General features: G+C 39.7%; 2 protein-coding genes across 5 annotated transcripts; both read left to right on the plus strand.

Annotated features, from left to right (window-relative positions):
• The first annotated feature begins 3 nt into the window (after positions 1-3).
• LOC133478254 (patatin-like phospholipase domain-containing protein 2) lies at positions 4-7,804 on the plus strand. The gene is made up of 10 exons (XM_061774088.1): positions 4-284; positions 2,491-2,723; positions 2,813-2,878; positions 3,365-3,574; positions 4,512-4,572; positions 4,644-4,808; positions 5,184-5,304; positions 5,491-5,598; positions 5,665-6,357; positions 6,723-7,804. The coding sequence occupies exons 1-9, from the start codon at positions 95-97 to the stop codon at positions 5,840-5,842; spliced, it is 1,332 nt and encodes a 443-aa protein (XP_061630072.1). The 5' UTR covers positions 4-94; the 3' UTR covers positions 5,843-6,357; positions 6,723-7,804.
• A 1,905-nt stretch (positions 7,805-9,709) lies between these two features.
• Positions 9,710-17,961, plus strand: LOC133478259 (patatin-like phospholipase domain-containing protein 2). 4 transcript variants are annotated; one of them, XM_061774112.1, is made up of 6 exons: positions 9,722-10,338; positions 12,593-12,825; positions 14,392-14,457; positions 14,543-14,752; positions 16,433-16,493; positions 16,561-17,961. In XM_061774112.1, the coding sequence occupies exons 1-6, from the start codon at positions 10,152-10,154 to the stop codon at positions 16,665-16,667; spliced, it is 864 nt and encodes a 287-aa protein (XP_061630096.1). In that variant the 5' UTR covers positions 9,722-10,151; the 3' UTR covers positions 16,668-17,961. The 4 variants fall into 4 exon arrangements, with proteins under 4 accessions (XP_061630095.1, XP_061630094.1, XP_061630096.1 ...); XM_061774111.1 differs by having other exon boundaries at positions 9,710-10,338; positions 12,608-12,825; positions 16,433-17,961; XM_061774110.1 differs by having other exon boundaries at positions 9,719-10,338; positions 16,433-17,961.
• Positions 17,962-18,046: the final 85 nt, after the last annotated feature.

The raw sequence follows: 18,046 nt of genomic DNA on the forward strand, positions 1-18,046 counted from the left end.
TCACCTTTGGATGCCAACACACACACGAACACAGGTGATGTGAACACAATACAAGCAAACGTTTTCATACAATTTTACGCCTAGAAACAGAAGAATGTCGAGCTCGAAGGAGAAAGAGTGGAGCATCTCCTTCGCTGGCTGTGGTTTTATGGGCATTTATTACGTGGGCGCCTGTAGCTGTATCCTGGAGCGGTTCCCCTGTCTCATCCGAAATGCATCCAAGATCTACGGGGCCTCGGCGGGGGCCCTGATGGCCGCGTCCCTCACCACGGGAGTCCCGCTGGGTGAGTCATCAGAACACTTACCTTATCTTCATTATTATTATTATTATTATTCAATGCTTCCATTTCGGGGTAAATTGTTTTGATTGCTTTAACACATCAATGGTCATTGTTTAGGTCAAGTTAAATGAAACTTCTTTGAGAAATTTTCTAGTTTATGATTTGCATGTTTATAAAATTATCTAGATTATATCTGGGATAATAAGAATTAAACTATAGTATCTTTTCAGTATAATATCTACAACCCCAATTCCAATGAAGTTGGCATGTTGTGTTAAACATAAATAAAAACAGAATACAATGATTTGGAAATCATATTCAACCTATATTTAATTGAATACACTACAAAAACAAGATATTTAATGTTCAAACTGATAAACTTTATTGATTTCAGCAAATAATCATTAACTTGGAATTTTATGGCTGCAACACGTTCCAAAAAAGCTGGGACAGGGTCATGTTTACCACTGTGTTACATCACCTTTTCTTTTAACAACATTCAATAAACGTTTGGGAACTGAGGACACTAATTGTTGAAGCTTTGTAGGTGGAATTCTTTCCCATTCTTGCGAGATGTACAGCTTCAGTTGTTCAACAGTCCGGGGTCTTTGTTGTCATATTTTACACTTCATAATGCGCCACACACTTTCAATGGGAGACAGGTCTAGACTGCAGGCAGGACAGTCTAGTACCCACACTCTTTTACTACGAAGCCACGCTGTTGTAAGACATGCAGAATGTGGTTTGGCATTGTCTTGCTGAATTAAGCAGGGGGTCCTTGAAAAAGACGTTGCTTGGATGGCAGCATATGTTGCTCCAAAACCTGTATGTACCTTTCAGCATTAATGGTGCCTTCAAAGATGTGTAAGTTACCCATGCCATTGGCACTAACACAGCCCCATACCATCACAGATGGTGGCTTTTGAACTTTGCGTCCATAACAGTCCGGATGGTTCTTTTCCTCTTTGGCCCGAAGGACACGACGTCCACAATTTCCCAAAACAATTTGAAATGTGGACTCGTCGAACCACAGAACACTTTTCCACATTGTTTGAGCTCGGACCCAGAGAAGCCGGCGGCGTTTCTGGGTGTTGTTGATAAATGGCTTTTGCTTTGCATAGTAGAGTTTTAAGTTGCACTTACGGATGTAGCGCCAAACTGTATTTACTGAGATTGGTTTTCTGAAGTGTTCCTGAGCCCATGTAGTGATATCCTTTACACATTGATGTCGGTTTTTGATGCAGTGCCACCTGAGGGATCGAAGGTCACGGGCATTCAATGCTGGTTTTCGGCCTTGCCGCTTACATGCAGTGATTTCTCCAGATTCTCTGAACCTTTTGATGATATTATGGACCGTAGATGATGAAATCCCGAAATTCCTTGCAATTTTACGTTGAGGAACATTGTCCTTAAACTGTTCGACAATTTTCTCACGCACTTGTTCACAAAGAGGTGAACCTCACCCCATCTTTGCTTGTGAATGAATTTGCAATTAAGGGAAGCTCCTTTTATAGCCAATCATGGCACCCACCTGTTCCCAATTAGCCTGTTCACCTGTGGGATGTTCGAAACAGGTGTTTGATGAGCATTCCTCAACTTTCTCAGTCTTTTTTGCCACCTGTCCCAGCTTTTTTGGAATGTGTTGCAGCCATAAAATTCTAAGTTCATGATTATTTGCATTAAATAGTGGGCACTTAACATATATAGTGGGGCCCCAATGGCTCCTTAAGTCCCGTTGGGTGAGCCATAATAACACTATTTATCAAGGCACACCCATCATTTGATTCAGAAATTGCACAAATTTCATGGAATACTTTCAAAAAGACAGCTGAACTGAATTATCTCTATTTTTGTTATTTAGGTTTCTCCTGCCAATACACCAATTCTAAGAATTACTGTAATTCTTCTCCATACTACATTTTTCCTCACAATTGAACTTTACTAATGATTCCATTTCGTGATAAATTGTTTTCTATTCACCACACCACATATCGATGTTTAGGTAAAGAAAAAACAAACTTCATTAAGAAATGTGGCACTTAACATATAGTTAAATTACTTTGGTGGCTGCCTTGAAGCTGCTGATGTCTCGACAGGATTTAAGATTTTACAGCTGTTGTTCCACCTCTGATGGATTCATTAGGTGTGTCTAAATAGTTTTGTCCATTTAGTGTATAATGTGATGTTGCTTTGTCATTGTTCCCCGCAGAGACCTGCTGTACGGATTTGATGTACATGGCAAAGGAGGCCCGGAAGCATAAACTGGGCCCACTGCATCCATCTTACAACCTGCTGCAGCTGGTGAAGGACTCGCTGCTGGCCGCCCTGCCGCCCGATGCCCACCTGCGTGCCTCCGGGAAGCTTTGTATCTCGTTGACACGGGTATCCGACGGCAAAAACGTCCTAGTGTCCGACTTTGACAGCCGAGAGGAGCTCGTTCAGGTGGCGGAGCGTGATTCAGTTGTTTTATTTTATTTATTTATTTATTTTAATTCTCGCAGCGTCTTATGTCACAATTTGACTTTTTCCAGGCACTTTTGTGCAGCTGTTTTGTCCCTTTCTACTGTGGAATCATTCCTCCTACCTACCGTGGCGTGGTGAGTGAGCAGCATTTGAAAACTCATTTTGTTGTTCCTTTTTCGGCAATTGGCTTCTGATTGGCTTAAATGGTTGGGAGTTGTAGCTCTTGCTGTGACGTGTGTCATAGCCTGTAAATAGTTTTTCATGAACATAACATTAAAGGGTGAGTTTGCAATTAAAAAAAAAACACTTTTTTTGTCATGTTTGTTAAAACTGTCAGCATCACCTGACAGTAGTACATTTAGTAAAATGTAGTGTTACTCCATTACGAATAAGACATGCCACCAACATAGCAGCCTTTGTAGCACGTACAGCACACATCTTGTTCATGTTAATGAGGGGCGTGGCTTTGTTCAGAGACACAATGGGGGGAGGGATGAGTAAGTGAGGCTCCATTCAAATATTGCTAACCGTTTTAACACTGCAAACTCCCCCTTTACTATAAAGCTTTTACAATAACAAGCCCCTTTCACGCTGCCTTGCCGCGGTCCCTTCACCATCAGCACTACGTGGACGGCGCGGTCAGCGACAACTTGCCCAGCTGCCACCAGAATAGTACCATCACCGTGTCGGCATACGCCGGCGAGAGCGATCTCTGCCCCCGAGTGAACACACCCAGCTTCCACCAGGTGCGCTTCAACAACGTCAGCATCCAGGTCAACTCGGAGAACATGTACCGGGTGACCAGCACCTTCTTCCCGCCACAGCCAGAGGTGAGACTGCGAATGACTCTGAGGAAAAGCGTTAGCGCTAACACAGCACGAGGGGTTGCCTTGGTAACGGTAGTGACCCTATTCTCCTTACTGGGGTGATTTAAATGCCTTTAATATTTTCGTGCAGATGAGGATGATGGTTATAATAAAAAATAACAATAATAATAATTAATAAGGTTAAAATATTGGTATTATATTTATTGGTATTATTGTTATTATTGTTATAATAGTTACTTTATGGATTATGGGAGGGTTACATAATAAAATAAAAGGTTATAATGAACCATTTTAAATGTTATTTGTTATTATATTGTCTAATTACTTATAATTAAATGTATTGCACATTTTAAATAATCAGAATAAATTGTACACATTTTACATTTAAAAACCCTATTTATTCTATGAAATAATTGGTTGAATAATTATAATTCATAAATTATTTAAAATATCATAATGATAATTAATTTTGTTGTTATTATTAAATTATTTTTTATTTACAAAAGGGTCACTGTTTATTTTATTATTTTAATACAATAATTACTGTGAAAACTAAAACAATTTTCGGGAACGAACGGAACATGTCTTTTCGAGGACCCTTTTAGCTGCCCAACAAGGTGCCTGACACAGCAATAATAGGGAATGACTCTCTCTGTCTGCATTGTACTGCCTGGGATAATTCTGTCTGATATCTTCATCACAAACGCAGACAGGTTTGAGTCTCCCTCCTGGCTCTTTTGTTGTAATGCAGGAATCCAGCCTAGGAGGCGACAGAAGTTACAAATAATTGCTTTTAAAAAAATGTATTGTGTTGCATCTTGCGGCAGATTAAAATCGTTCGGTAGAGTTGTGATTTAATATTTAATTTTTAAATAGATTTTTTTTCATCTTTGTTGTCTGTATTCTTATAAACTATGCTAAGTGAAGCTAATTTTTACAGGCCATGGCTGAGATCTGCCAGAACGGCTGGACGGATGCGCTCCGCTTCCTGCAAGACAACAGTAAGGGCAAATTCACATTAACTTATTGTTAATAAAATCGATAAATCTTGATTTGAAAATTCCCTGCGCAGATCTTATATACAGTGAACCTCCCCCAAGGAGTTTGGTGGCTCTTTCACCCAAACCAGCATGTTGTAATCTGGTTGAGGTACCAGTGAAAGTTCTGGGGTCCAGTGAGGAGCACTGGTGGCTAAACCCGTGCATCATCGAGAACCTCCCAGTTAACCTAAAAAAAGGTAACCAATAATTTACCCAGTTGACTCTGACATGTGGGCTCCACAATGTTGTGTGCAGCCATGTTTATGTTCCGCGGAGTGACTTATTTGTTACGTCCAGTCTCCCTCAGATCTTTTGATTTGTCAAGATGACATCTTTCATCACGATTTGCGTTCTGGTTGACTCGTACTTGGTGGCTCCACAATGTTGTGTGTGTCAATCTTCTTAAGTGTTGGGGAGCTATGTGACCTATGTGTTCTATCTAGTTTTCCTCTGACATTTATTACCCGGAGATGCCATTTTACAGTGATCAGTGTTCCAAAATGAGATTCTGACGTGTGGTCGCTCCGCAGTGTTTCGTCCTTACAGTTAATATATAACTGCTTGTGTATCAGTGTTGTGTGTGTCGTGCAGACAAGCGCACCCTGGTGGCGGTCTCCTGTCTCACATATCCGAGCTGCTTCCGCTCAAAGTGCCCTCCTCCTTCCTGTGGTTCCCAAGTTCACTAGCACGAAGGTGACAGAGCGTTTATTTTTGATTGTTAAAGATGCCCATTGAATTTTTTTAATCAAATCCAGTCCAAGGCCAAGCTAGTGGCAGTAAAATGTAAAAAAAAAAAAAAAAAGTCAGTGGTTCGCGTTCTGGGGCAGAGCAAGATCATTGGTGATTTTGAGGTATCATACCAAGAACCTGATGTTGCAGAGTGGCACACTGGCTGCCGGACCTGCGCCAGGACCTGAGCTGGCTCTACAGCGCGGCGGGAGCCTTCCACAAGAATGTCTACAACAAAGATGAGGAGGGGGATGAAGGGTATAGTGAAAGATGACCTATGTTGAAGATTATGGATATATTAATTATTATTATTGTGTGTTGCAGGGTGGCGCCAAGGGTGCAAAGATGCTCCAGCCTGCCATTGGGCCTGAACCTGTGTGCTGACCAGGACGATACTACGCCCATGTCCAGCTTGGCGTCCAATGAAATAGATGCATACATACCCCTAACTCCGCCCCCTACTCCCACCTTGAAGCCGGAGTTTAGAGACATGACATCATAAGGTCTGAGGAAGTTATTATAATTTAATAAAACGGTATTTCTCGTGACGTTCATTTCAGTGTGAGGCGGATCAATGTACTACGATAATGGACTTGAGTAGGTATTATTTAAAGACTCTGTAAAAAGATAAAAAGTCTTATAAATTTGACACACAATAGAGCTCCTCCCCAACATACAAAGCTTGCCTTTCAATTGAGCTGTGTCACTTCAACATACAGTACTTCCTTGACACCAATTCCTATTTTGACAGGGCTTTGACGGGATATTTTGCCATCTTAGGGCATTTCAGAACGAGCACAAAAAACGTGAATAGATAATTTTCTCATGACACCATGCACCACCATTTTAGAGGCACATAGTTTTGTCCCTATTGAGTATTTAAATAGAGACAACCCCTGTTCTCAACCGCCAACAAGGCGGAAAAATACTGATCACGTGATCAAAAATGATCTATAGGTTAGTTTTTCCAGTGACTCGCTGGGTGAGGATAGATTACTCAGGAAAAACACTATTTAGGTGAATATCCATCCATCCATTTTCTGAGCCGCTTCTCCTCACTAGGGTCGCGGGCGTGCTGGAGCCTATCCCAGCTGTCATCGGGCAGGAGGCGGGGTACACCCTGAACTGGTTGCCAGCCAATCGCAGGGCACATCGAAACAAACAACCATTCGCACTCACAGTCATGCCTACGGGCAATTTAGAGTCTCCAATTAATGCATGTTTTTGGGATGTGGGAGGAAACCGGAGTGCCCGGAGAAAACCCACGCAGGCACGGGGAGAACATGCAAACTCCACACAGGCGGGGACGGGGATTGAACCCCGCACCTCAGAACTGTGAGGCTGACGCTCTAACCAGTCGGCCACCGTGCCGCTATATTTAGGTGAATAGTGAACTGCAAATATGCGGGGTATTACCGTATACACTTCTTTAGTTGACTTTTTTTTTTTACAGGTGGTGTGATTAATGGCAAATAATTTGAGGCAGGAACAAAGAAAATTGATTCTAAAGCAATATTGGACATGTACTGAAGTAAAGAAAGAAGGCAGAAATGTGGTTATAAGCAAAGAAAGAAATGATGCAAAATTAAAAGGGGGAGTGAAGATAGGAAGGCGGTCAGGAAGGAAAAGACACGTGGGAAGAAAGCCGGTCTGAGGAGAAGCAAGACAGGAAAGTCTGTTTCAGTCAAGGAAGTAAGGATGCAATGAACTGTGAGGAAAGGAAAGAAGGAAGCAAGTCAGGAAGAAAAAAAACTGAAAATGTTATAAAATGAATTTTTTTTAAAGTATATACCTACTTTTGACCCATACGTATACATTTCTCTTCAATTGAGATGATACTATAGTGTTGGTGGGGGTGCAGGGACGTATTTGAATATGCTTTGGAAAAATAAAGTGCTGAGTCTTAGAGAATGAATAACTAGTGGCCCTTCCCCTTTAGAGCGTCCTAGTTAGATAAACATGTTATGTACTGTATATGCTGTTATGAAGCATATCATGTGATGTGATCCTGTGTTTTCAAACATTTGACACGAGGCTGACAGGGTTGACTGTTCAACCTCAACTCCCGCTTGATAACTCCATAGTCAAAATGACGAAAATAAGAAGGAAAATAAGAATATGGAGGAAAACAGCAGTGGGAAGTAACATTCTATTTACCTGTGTACCTGTAATACAAACAACATAATAATCATACAAAAGCATAATTGTCAGAGTGCAATCCAGTGTTGTCAACATGTTTGTTATCTATTTAGTGAGCCTTCAAAATGTTCATATTTCACAAATGTGGAGGGTTGTTTGTGCTGAAATTAAATTTGTAGCCAATTACATTTATTTAAATGTGACATTTATTAACTTATCATTTTATCAATTACACTGTGAAATATAATCTTTGGTAATCCTATTTATATTTATAGCTTTATAGTGTATATATGTTTAAATATTAAAAAGATGTTATTTGATGGCATTTGTATTTACATATTACACTTTTATTCATTTAATACACCATTATTTTTATCATTACAATGATTATGATAACATTTACTACAATTATAAAATCATTATAAATATATATAAAAATATATATACAATTATAAATTTACTTTTAAATGAATTAAAACTATACTAAAACTATAATATCCTTAAATAATATAATATTATAGTCATAATTATAGCAATATTGTTTGAGATTTTATATGCCCTTCAAACTGGTTACTTTTTCTATAGATTTTTAGACATATACTTTTACCTGTAATATTTTACAATAAGCTATACTCATCATATATCTACAACCCCAATTCCAATGAAGTTGGGACGTTGTGTTAAACATAAATGAAAACAGAATACATCCATCCATCCATCCATCCATCCATTTTCTAAGCCGCTTCTCCTCACACAGGCGGGGCCGGGGATCGAACCTTAAAAACAGAATACAATGATTTGCAAATCATGTTCAACCTATATTTAATTGAATACAAAGACAAGATATTTAATGTTCAAACTGATAAACTTTATTGTTTTTAGCAAATAATCATTAACTTAGAATTTTATGGCTGCAACACATTCCAAAAAAGCTGGGACACGGTCATGTTTACCACTGTGTTACGTCACCTTTTCTTTTAACAACATTCAATAAACGTTTGGGAACTGAGGACACTAATTGTTGAACCTTTGTAGGTGGAATTCTTTCCCATTCTTGCGAGATGTACAGCTTCAACTGTTCAACAGTCCGGGGTTTCCGTTGTCGTATTTTACGCTTCATAATACACCACACATTTTCAATGGGAGACAGGTCTGGACTGCAGGCAGGCCAGTCAAGTACCCGCACTCTTTTACTATGAAGCCGCGCTGTTGTAACACGTGCAGAATGTGGTTTGGCATTGTCTTGCTGAAATAAACAGGGGCATCCATGAAAACGACGTTGCTTGGATGGTAGCATATGTTTCTCCAACAAAACCTTTCAGCATTAATAGTGCCTTCACAGTTACACATCAGTTCACAGATATGTAAGTTACCCATGCCATTGGCACTAACACAGACCCATACCATCACAGATGCTGGCTTTTGAATTTTGCGTCCATAACAGTCCGGATGCTTCTTTTCCTCTTTGGGCCGGAGGACACGACGTCCACAATTTGAAAAAACTATTTGAAATGCGGACCCGTCGGACCACAGAACACTTTTCCACTTTGCATCAGTCCATCTTAGATGAGCTCGGACCCAGAGACGCCAGCGGCGTTTCTGGGTGTTGTTGATAAATGGCTTTTGCTTTGCATAGTAGAGTTTCAAGTTGCACTTACGGATGTAGCGCCAGACTGTATTTACGGACATTGGTTTTCTGAAGTGTTCTTGAGCCCATGTGGTGAAATCCTTTACACATTGATGTCGGTTTTTGATACAGTGCCGCCTGAGGGATCGAAGGTCACGGGTATTCAATGTTGGTTTTCGGCCTTGCCGCTTACATGCAGTGATTTCTCTAGATTCTCTTAACCTTTTGATGATATTATGGACCGTAGATGATGAAATCCCTAAATTCCTTGCAATTGTACGTTGAGGAACATTGTCCTTAAACTGCTCGACTATTTTCTCACGCACTTGTTCACAAAGAGGTGAACCTTGCCCCATCTTCGCTTGTGAATGACTGAGCAATTCAGGGAAGCTCCTTTTATACCCAATCATGGCACCCACCTGTTCCCAATTAGCCTGTTCACCCTTGGAATGTTCCAAACAGATGTTTGATGAGCATTCCTTAACTTTCTCCGTCTTTTTTGCCACCTCTCCCAGCTTTTTTGGAACGTGTTGCAGCCATAAAATTCTAAGTTAATGATTATTTGCTAAAAACAATAAAGTTTATCAGTTTGAACATTAAATATTTTTGTAGTGTATTCAATTAAATATAGGTTGAACATGATTTGCAAATCATTGTATTCTGTTCTTATTTATGTTTAACACAACGTCCCAACTTCATTGGAATTAGGGTTGTATACTAAATCATTAATAGCACATTATTATACTGTATGCTATATCTACTACAGTACTCCTGCAGTAATTAAAATACTGTATCTATAAAAGAATACCAAAAAAAATATTATCAATTAAGGGACCAATATTTTATTGTACACATCTAATGATTACAAAATTTAAATGTATTATAGAGAGTACTTTTATCCTGGGGCGGAACCACATCAAAAATTTTATGAATCCGACCCCTCCCCCGCTGTGTTATGAAAACAGCGCTGTTGTAAACTGATCTTGTATGTTGTGCAACACTGCCGTGTTTGTGTGAGTGTGTGAGGCATCAGAGCGTTGAGAGAATGTTTCCCCGGTGTGAAGAGTGGAATATTTCCTTTGCGGGATGCGGTTTCCGAAGCGTTTACTACCTGGGAGCAGTGACGTGCATCCTGGAGCGAGCGCCGCACGTGGTGCACGGAGCCTCCAAGATCTGTGGAGCGTCATCGGGATGCCTGGTGGCCGCGGCGTTGACCGTGGGACTTCCCATTGGTGAGAAACTAACACTAAACCTGACCCTTAACACTAACGCCGTAACGCCGCTAATGCTGTCCTAACCAAAAATATGCTCCTAAACCATAAACTTAACCCTTCACACTAACTGTAACTCTAACCCTCACTCTTACTGTAACCCTACCTTCCCGAACCTTAACCTTTACTTTAGCCTCGACCCTAAACCTTACTCCCTTAACTTTTAGCCTTAACCCTAGCCCTAACCCTAACTTCTCTGATCCCCAACCCTAACGCCCCTAACTTTAACTCACTGACCCTACGGTAAACCACTAAGGCCCGCCGCACACCGAGCGACATGGCAGAATGCGACTGAACTGTGGCACAATGCGCGGGGTTCTGATTGAGGTATCTACATTTTTTGTCATAATTCCATTTACAGATATCAAAAACATCACCTACTCAAAACTTGATTTAAGAGATCTGAAAATGGACATGTCTAGCTTGAATTGAGTTGAATTAATGTTATCTTGATCTAGAATTATGACTAGTCATAATCAAATCTGGTGGTACATGTATCTACAATTCTGTTGCAGATATCCGTAATTCACATAACATTCACATAACAGATATCTACAACTTAATTGTAGATGTACAGTCCCCTCCGAAAGTATTGGAACAGCAAGGTCAATTCCTTTGTTTTTGTTGTATCCTGAAAACATTTGGGTTTCAGATCAAAAGATGACTATGAGACAAAGGTTCAGACTTCCAGCTTTCATTTCACGGTATAGACAGTACATCTAGATGTGTTAAATAACTCAGGACAGCGCATCTTTTGTTTGAAAGCACCCTCTTTTCAAGTGACCAAAAGTATTGGAACAGACATGATTAAATTAACTTAAAGTGAATCACATTTAATATTTGGTGGCATAACCCTTACTTGCAATAACTGCATCAAGACTGTGACCCACTGACTTCACCAGACTGTTGCATTCTTCATTTGAAATGCTTTTCGAGGCCTTTGCTGCAGCCTCTTTCAGTTCTTGTTTGTTCCTGGGGGTGGAAGGTCTTCGAGTGGTCAAGTCAATCACCGGACCTTAACCCAATAGAACATGCATTTTACCTCCTAAAGAGGAGACTGAAGGGAGAAACCCCCGAAAACAACCAAAAACAAAAAAGGTGCTCTGTCCTGAGTTGTTTAACACATCTAGAATTCTGAACTTTTGGTTCATATTCATCTTTTGATCTGAAACCCAAATGTCTTCAGTATACAACAAAAACAAAGGAATTGAGCTTGCCATTCCAATACATTTGGAGGGGACTGTATATGTAATGACAACGCCCATCCACATGAATGGGAAAAACGTGATGTCCTTTGGCGAAATGACGTTACCGATATCTGAAATGACTGCTGTGGATAGGAAGAGGAAACAGTTCTTTAGGAAGAAGAACCAATTATTTTTGACTGAGCAAAAGTGAATTACAGATATCTGCAACACATATCCATTGTAGCTGTTAAGAGTGAAAAGGGCCTGCCATAGAAGCGAAGCGTGGCTCTGTCGCTGAAATGCATAAGAGCAGTCAATGAACTTGCCGATCATTTCTAAAAGCATCTCCTTTATTTCTCACCCGTTTCCTCTCTTTGCATCATTTTTTTATATAGTAGCTACAGCGGCCAGGGTAATTTGCTTCTTTTTTGACAATGTTTATGGTTCATTAAAAAAACACCGGTATTAAAACAGAGTATATGTGGATCTTCAAAACTTTGTTTGCCTTAATAGAACTCCAGAGGTCGCAGTTTTTGATATGTCAGTTGCCAGCTGTGGAGGTGTGAGTCATCGTTTGTAATTTGTACACGAGTGTCCAGCTTAGTCTCCTTTGGCCGCTTCAAAGCCTGTGTGTGGTGGGCCTAACTCCCATTACCTTAACCCTACCTCCAACCTTAACCCCTATCTCTTACTCCACTAACCCCGAGTTTGACTCCCGCTCTTGCCGCCCCTCTCTATCCTTTCTCTGCCCTTCAGGGTTGATGTTTTGTTTTCCACTGTTGATTGTTGAACGTGGTCAAATATGGTAGTAGGAATATAAGTAACTGAACTCAAGTTCACAGAATCAAACAAACAAAAGAGTTCGCTGGGTTCACTGACACACTCATACACAGTTCTTAATAATATAGAGAACAGATTTCTCATTGCAGTCCATGTGTGACGTTCAAGACCAACAGCACAAAAGATAACACATTGCTACAACAACTATAAGCTGAATCTTATATGATATTTCAAAACTGTGTCTTCAGAACATTTGTTTGCAGACTTGTTGGCGGCAGCCAAAGAGGCTAGAAAACATTGCCTGAGCGTCTTCCACCCGAGCTTCAGCCTCCTGCGAACGGTGCGCAACTCTCTGCGAGAGAAACTTCCGGAAGATGCCCACCGGCGCGCCACAGGGAGGCTGTGCGTGTCCCTCACCAGGGTAAGCGACGGGAGCAACGTTCTGGTGTCCCACTTTGACAGTAGGGAGGAGCTCATACAGGTGGGCCACTCACTCCTGTTTGACTCACATTACAGCGTTCGACTCACATTATTTTGTCCATTTGTGGCTCCATGTTTGACTCACATTATTGTGTCCATGTTTGACTCATGGTTTGACTCATTTAGCTCCATTTTTTACCCTTATTCTTCTGTCAATATTTTATCATATTATTCTGTCAATATTTGTTTCCATTATTTGATTCACATACGTTTGTGTTTGACTCATTATTTTCTCTTTTTTTTATTCTATGATTGACTCAAATAACTGTGTCCGTGTTTGACTCACGTTGAGTCAGTCATTGACTCTTATTTGTAGCTCCATGTTTGACTTACTGTATAGTGTCAATGTTAGACGTAAAATAATGTGTCTATGTTAGACTCCATTTTTAACTCTGATTTTGATGATGTTCGACTCATTTTATTATAGGGTTAGGCGAATAGTGAAAGTCCCTGACTAATTGACGCTCTCTAAAATGGTTTATAATCGCCAAAATGCCATTAGCGGTAAAACACTATTTTTTGTGTTAGACATGGCTATGGCCTGACTAAATAAAGCTCCTCTCCTCACTTCAACATAGTTCCTTGGCACCAAGATACCACAAGATGGCGCTGACGCAATACTTATCTTAGACAGGTATCTGGCCTAAGCTAAGTTCCCCCAAAAATCTACCTATAGGTGAATTCGCAAATATACCGGGGAGACACTGATGTGCATGTTTGACTCATATTTAGTCCATGTCTGACTCACATCATTGTATCCATATTTGACTCCATGTTTGACTCGCAAATATAGTGTCAATGTCGATTCCACGTTTGACTGTGCGTCCATGTTTGACGCCGATTATTGTGCTGACGTATGACTCACATTGAGTCCATGTTTGTGTCCATTTTTGGCTCCATGGTTGACTCGCATTGTGTCCGTGTTTGATTCTAATTATTTGGTCTATGTTTGATTTCATGTTTGACCAACTTTGTGTCCATGTTTCACTCACATTGCATGGATCAATATTTGACTCAGATCATAGTGTCCATGTATGACTCTATGTTTGACTAGTATTATTGTGTACATGTTTGACTCACATTATAAGCTGGATGTTGAACTCTGTTTGACTCACATTGTGTCCTAGTTGACTCACATTTTGTCCTTCTTTGACTCACACTATTGCATCCAAGATTTACTCAACTTGCATCCATGTTTGAGTCATGTTATGTCCATGTTTGACTCAAATGATTTTGTCCATGTTTTACTGACATTCCATCCATCCATCATGTTTGACTCTCATTAATTTCCATGTGTGAGTCAGTTTATTATATCCATGTTTACCTCCATGTTTCACTAATAATGTTTGTCTCGCATAATTATATCCATGTTTGACTCAATGCTTGACTTATATTATTGTGTCCATGTGTGAGTAACATTATAGTTTCCATGTTTGACTCCATGTTGAACTCACATGTCCATATTTGACTCTGTGTTGACTCACATTATTGCATACGTGTTAACATCCATTTTTTAACACATTACAGTGTCCATGTTTGACTCTCATTCTCATGTCCATGTTTGTAGGTACTAATGTGCAGCTGCTTCTTTCCTGTCTACTGTGGCTTCATCCCGCCCTCCTACCGTGGACAGGTGTGCCAAAACCAAAAAAGACAAAATCTAACTATCATTACCTCCATGTCTGTATCCCTAAAGTAGCAATTGGTGTGTGTCTAAGTTGTACATTGATGGGGCCCTGAGCAACAACATGCCGCTGTTGGAACATCCTAACACCATCACGGTGGCCCCATTCTGCAGCGAGAGCGACATTAGCCCCAAAGATGGTGCATGGACCGCTATCTCCATACACTGCAGTAACCTCAGCATGCAGGTGACTGCGGGAAACGTGCGACGCATCTACACCTCCTTCCTGCCCCCTGCCCCAAAGGTACCTCCTTGACAAAAGCAGTGTTTCCCAATCTTGATTGAGCCAAGGCATATATCTCATAGCACACCATCAAATACAATATCACAAAAGTATTAATAATAAAATAGATAAATACTTGTACATAGATAAACGTACGCTTGTCATAACTAATAATTCACGGACCAATTAACTCAGGTGAAATTGTATCCCTTCCTGACTCACACGAAACTCGCCCACATTTAACTCACATTAGAGTGTCCATGTTTGACTCGCATTGTGCGAAAGTTTGACTCCTAGTTTGACTGTCACTTTATCCATGTTTGACTGACATTGTTGTGCCCAAGTTTGACATCATTTTTAACTCACACTGCATCCATGTTTGACTCAATGTTTGACTGAAATTATTGTGCCCATGTTTTACTCTGTTTGACTCACATTTCGCTGCTGTTTGACTCACATTTTGTTCATGTTTGACATTATTTGACATCATTTTTGACTCTCATTTGGTCCATGTTAGACTCCGGGTTTGACTCCCATTATTGTGCCCATGTTTGACTCTGTTTCACTCACATTTTGCCCAAGTTTGACTCGTGTTCTGTGCAAGTTTGACTCCATGTATGGAATCACATTAAGACCAAGTTCGACTCACATTTTGTTCATGTTTGACTAACATTATTGTGCCCAAGATTGAGATAATGGTTGATATTTACATTACGTCCTTATTCAACACCTTTTTTTGACTCGCATTGTGTTCATGTTTGACTCCGTTTACCTCACAGTGTAGCCAAGTTTGACTCACATTTTGTTCATGTTTAACTCACATTGTTGTGAGTTAGACAAGTGTGACGTTTAAGTCACATTGCATCTGTGTTTGACTCCCATGTTAAACTCATTTTTGTATCACTTTTTGACTCATTTTTCTGTGCGAATGTATAACTCACATTGTGCCCAAGTTGAACATCATGTTTGACTCTCATTATAGTGTCAATTTTTAATTCATATTATATTGCCCATCTCCGGGTACTCCGGTTTCCTCCCACATCCCAAAAACAAGCGTGGTAGGTTGATTGAAGACTCTAAATTGCCCGTAGGTGTGAATGTGAGTGTGAATGGTTGTTTGTTTATATGTGCCATGCGATTGGCTGGCGACCAGTTCAGGGTGTATCCCGCCTCCCGCCTGAAGATAGCTGGGATAGGCTCCAGCATTCCCGCGACCCTGGTGAGGATAAGCGGTACAGAAAATGGATGGATGGATGGATTATATTGCCCATGTTTGACTCATATTAGAGCAGTGATTTTCAACCTTTATGGAGCCAAGGCACATATTTTACAAGTGAAAAATCCCACGGCACACCAACAAACAAAAATGTCACAAAAAGTGGATACATTAATTTGTATGTACTTCCTGCCATCTAATAGAAGAGCATGTATTTGTTCTGTCTGTCACTATGCCTTAAAGGCATACATAGATGAACAAAGATACATTATTTATTGCCAATAAATATTTGTTTGAGCAATTACGCAAAATTGTATAATTTACCACGGTACACTAATGTGCCCCGGCACACTGGTTGAGAATCACTGCATTAGAGTGTTAAATTAGTGTTTGACCCCGTGTTGGATTCGTATGATAATGTCAATGTTTGATTCCATGTTTGAGTTGCGTTATTGTGTCCATATTTGACTCCTTGTGCATCACAGGAGCTGGCTGAGATCTTCCACAGTGGCTACAAGGATGCTCTTCGCTTCCTGAGACAAGAGGGTAAAAGTTCAATATCAGCAACCTTCCTTTTAAAAATGTTTTCTGTACACAAATCTACGCTTTCCAGAACTGCTCGGAACATCTTTTCCGGAAGAGCAGGTGGACAAGGTGGAAGTTGCAAAGGCAGCCTTTGGGGGACAACGCAGGAGCACAAATTGTTCAAATAAAAAATAGTATCCCAATCAGTGAGACAAAAAGGGACATTAAACCCTTAAAAAATATGTTAAAACTGTTAAAAATGTTTTAAGTCACATTTGAACACTGTGAACTGTTTTAAAAGGGGAAAAATAACTTTAGATTCTTTTGTGTACTGTGTGCATCCACACGTGTGTGTGTGTGTGTGTGTGTAGCGCTGTGTATGGCGTATAGGGGTGCAGGCGATATCGTTGGAAGCCAGGGCTCATGTCCACTCAAAGGTTTTTACTACATACAGACTCCACTGGTGTTGGCGCTTTAGTTGATGTTCCTTTTAAAGAGATAGAGACACAAAGGCTTTACATTTATTACAGAGCAGTGATTAAATTGAAAAACAAAAATTAACGCTGCCAAGTAAACGTCACAGGTTATTTATTTCACAGCTTTGTAGGTGTTGCATAAGGGGCGGTTATGATTACACCTAATGAATTCTGACGAGCAACAAGCCACAAATTACTGTTCTGCATGCTAGGTGTTATTTAATTTGAGATGTATTGTACCCATGATTTTGATTGGCGGCCTGCTGAGGACGACCAACAAGCGGCAAAGAGAAAAGTGTTTGCCATGAAAGCAGCAGCAGCAGGTGGTTTGTGTGTGTATTTGTGTATAATTTAAGGGTGCTATTCAGGTTTTTTTGTGAGAAATTAAATCAATGTAAAGACATTTGAATAAATAAAATATGAACGCATTCATTTTAAAAATGTGAATTAACTAAAGTCTGTTTATTATATAATGACACAATACTTGATAGACTATTTAATCATTTCAAGAAATTACCTTTTTAATTACTCAGTGGCAATTTTATTGAATGTGTATTTATTTAATGGCATTTTTAGTAAATATAATTTTTAAAATAGTATTTTCTTATTTAATAGAATATTTATTTAATGAATGGCATTTTTAATATAACTTTTACTTATTTTTATTCAACAGATTTTTTATTTCATGACATTTGTGTTTCTAGCATCTGCATGATAAAATGTTTTATTGGACATTTTAATTTTTTATGACATGTATTTGATGCCTTTTTTATTTATTAAATGGGCTTTTAATTTCATGTTTCTGCATCACACTGAAAAGTACTTTATTAAACTCTATTTAATGGCCTTTATATTTATTTAATTTCACTACAACCAACGTTCCAGTATTTGTCATTATGGAGCTTGATTATTATTTTAATTTTTTTGTCATCCAGTGTATCTGCGAAGAAGAAACGCAGCAGATTGGACTTGTACTCTGAAAAAAATATTGACCAATTATTTTTTTCTTTAATGCTCTTGTGGCCTAGACAAATATGTACAGGTATATGTTTTTGTATTTATCTTCCCACAAGAGGATCATGTCACTTATGCTAAAGA

This window comes from Phyllopteryx taeniolatus, chromosome 5 (genome assembly GCF_024500385.1).
Source record: "Phyllopteryx taeniolatus isolate TA_2022b chromosome 5, UOR_Ptae_1.2, whole genome shotgun sequence".
Taxonomy (NCBI): Eukaryota; Metazoa; Chordata; class Actinopteri; order Syngnathiformes; family Syngnathidae; genus Phyllopteryx; species Phyllopteryx taeniolatus.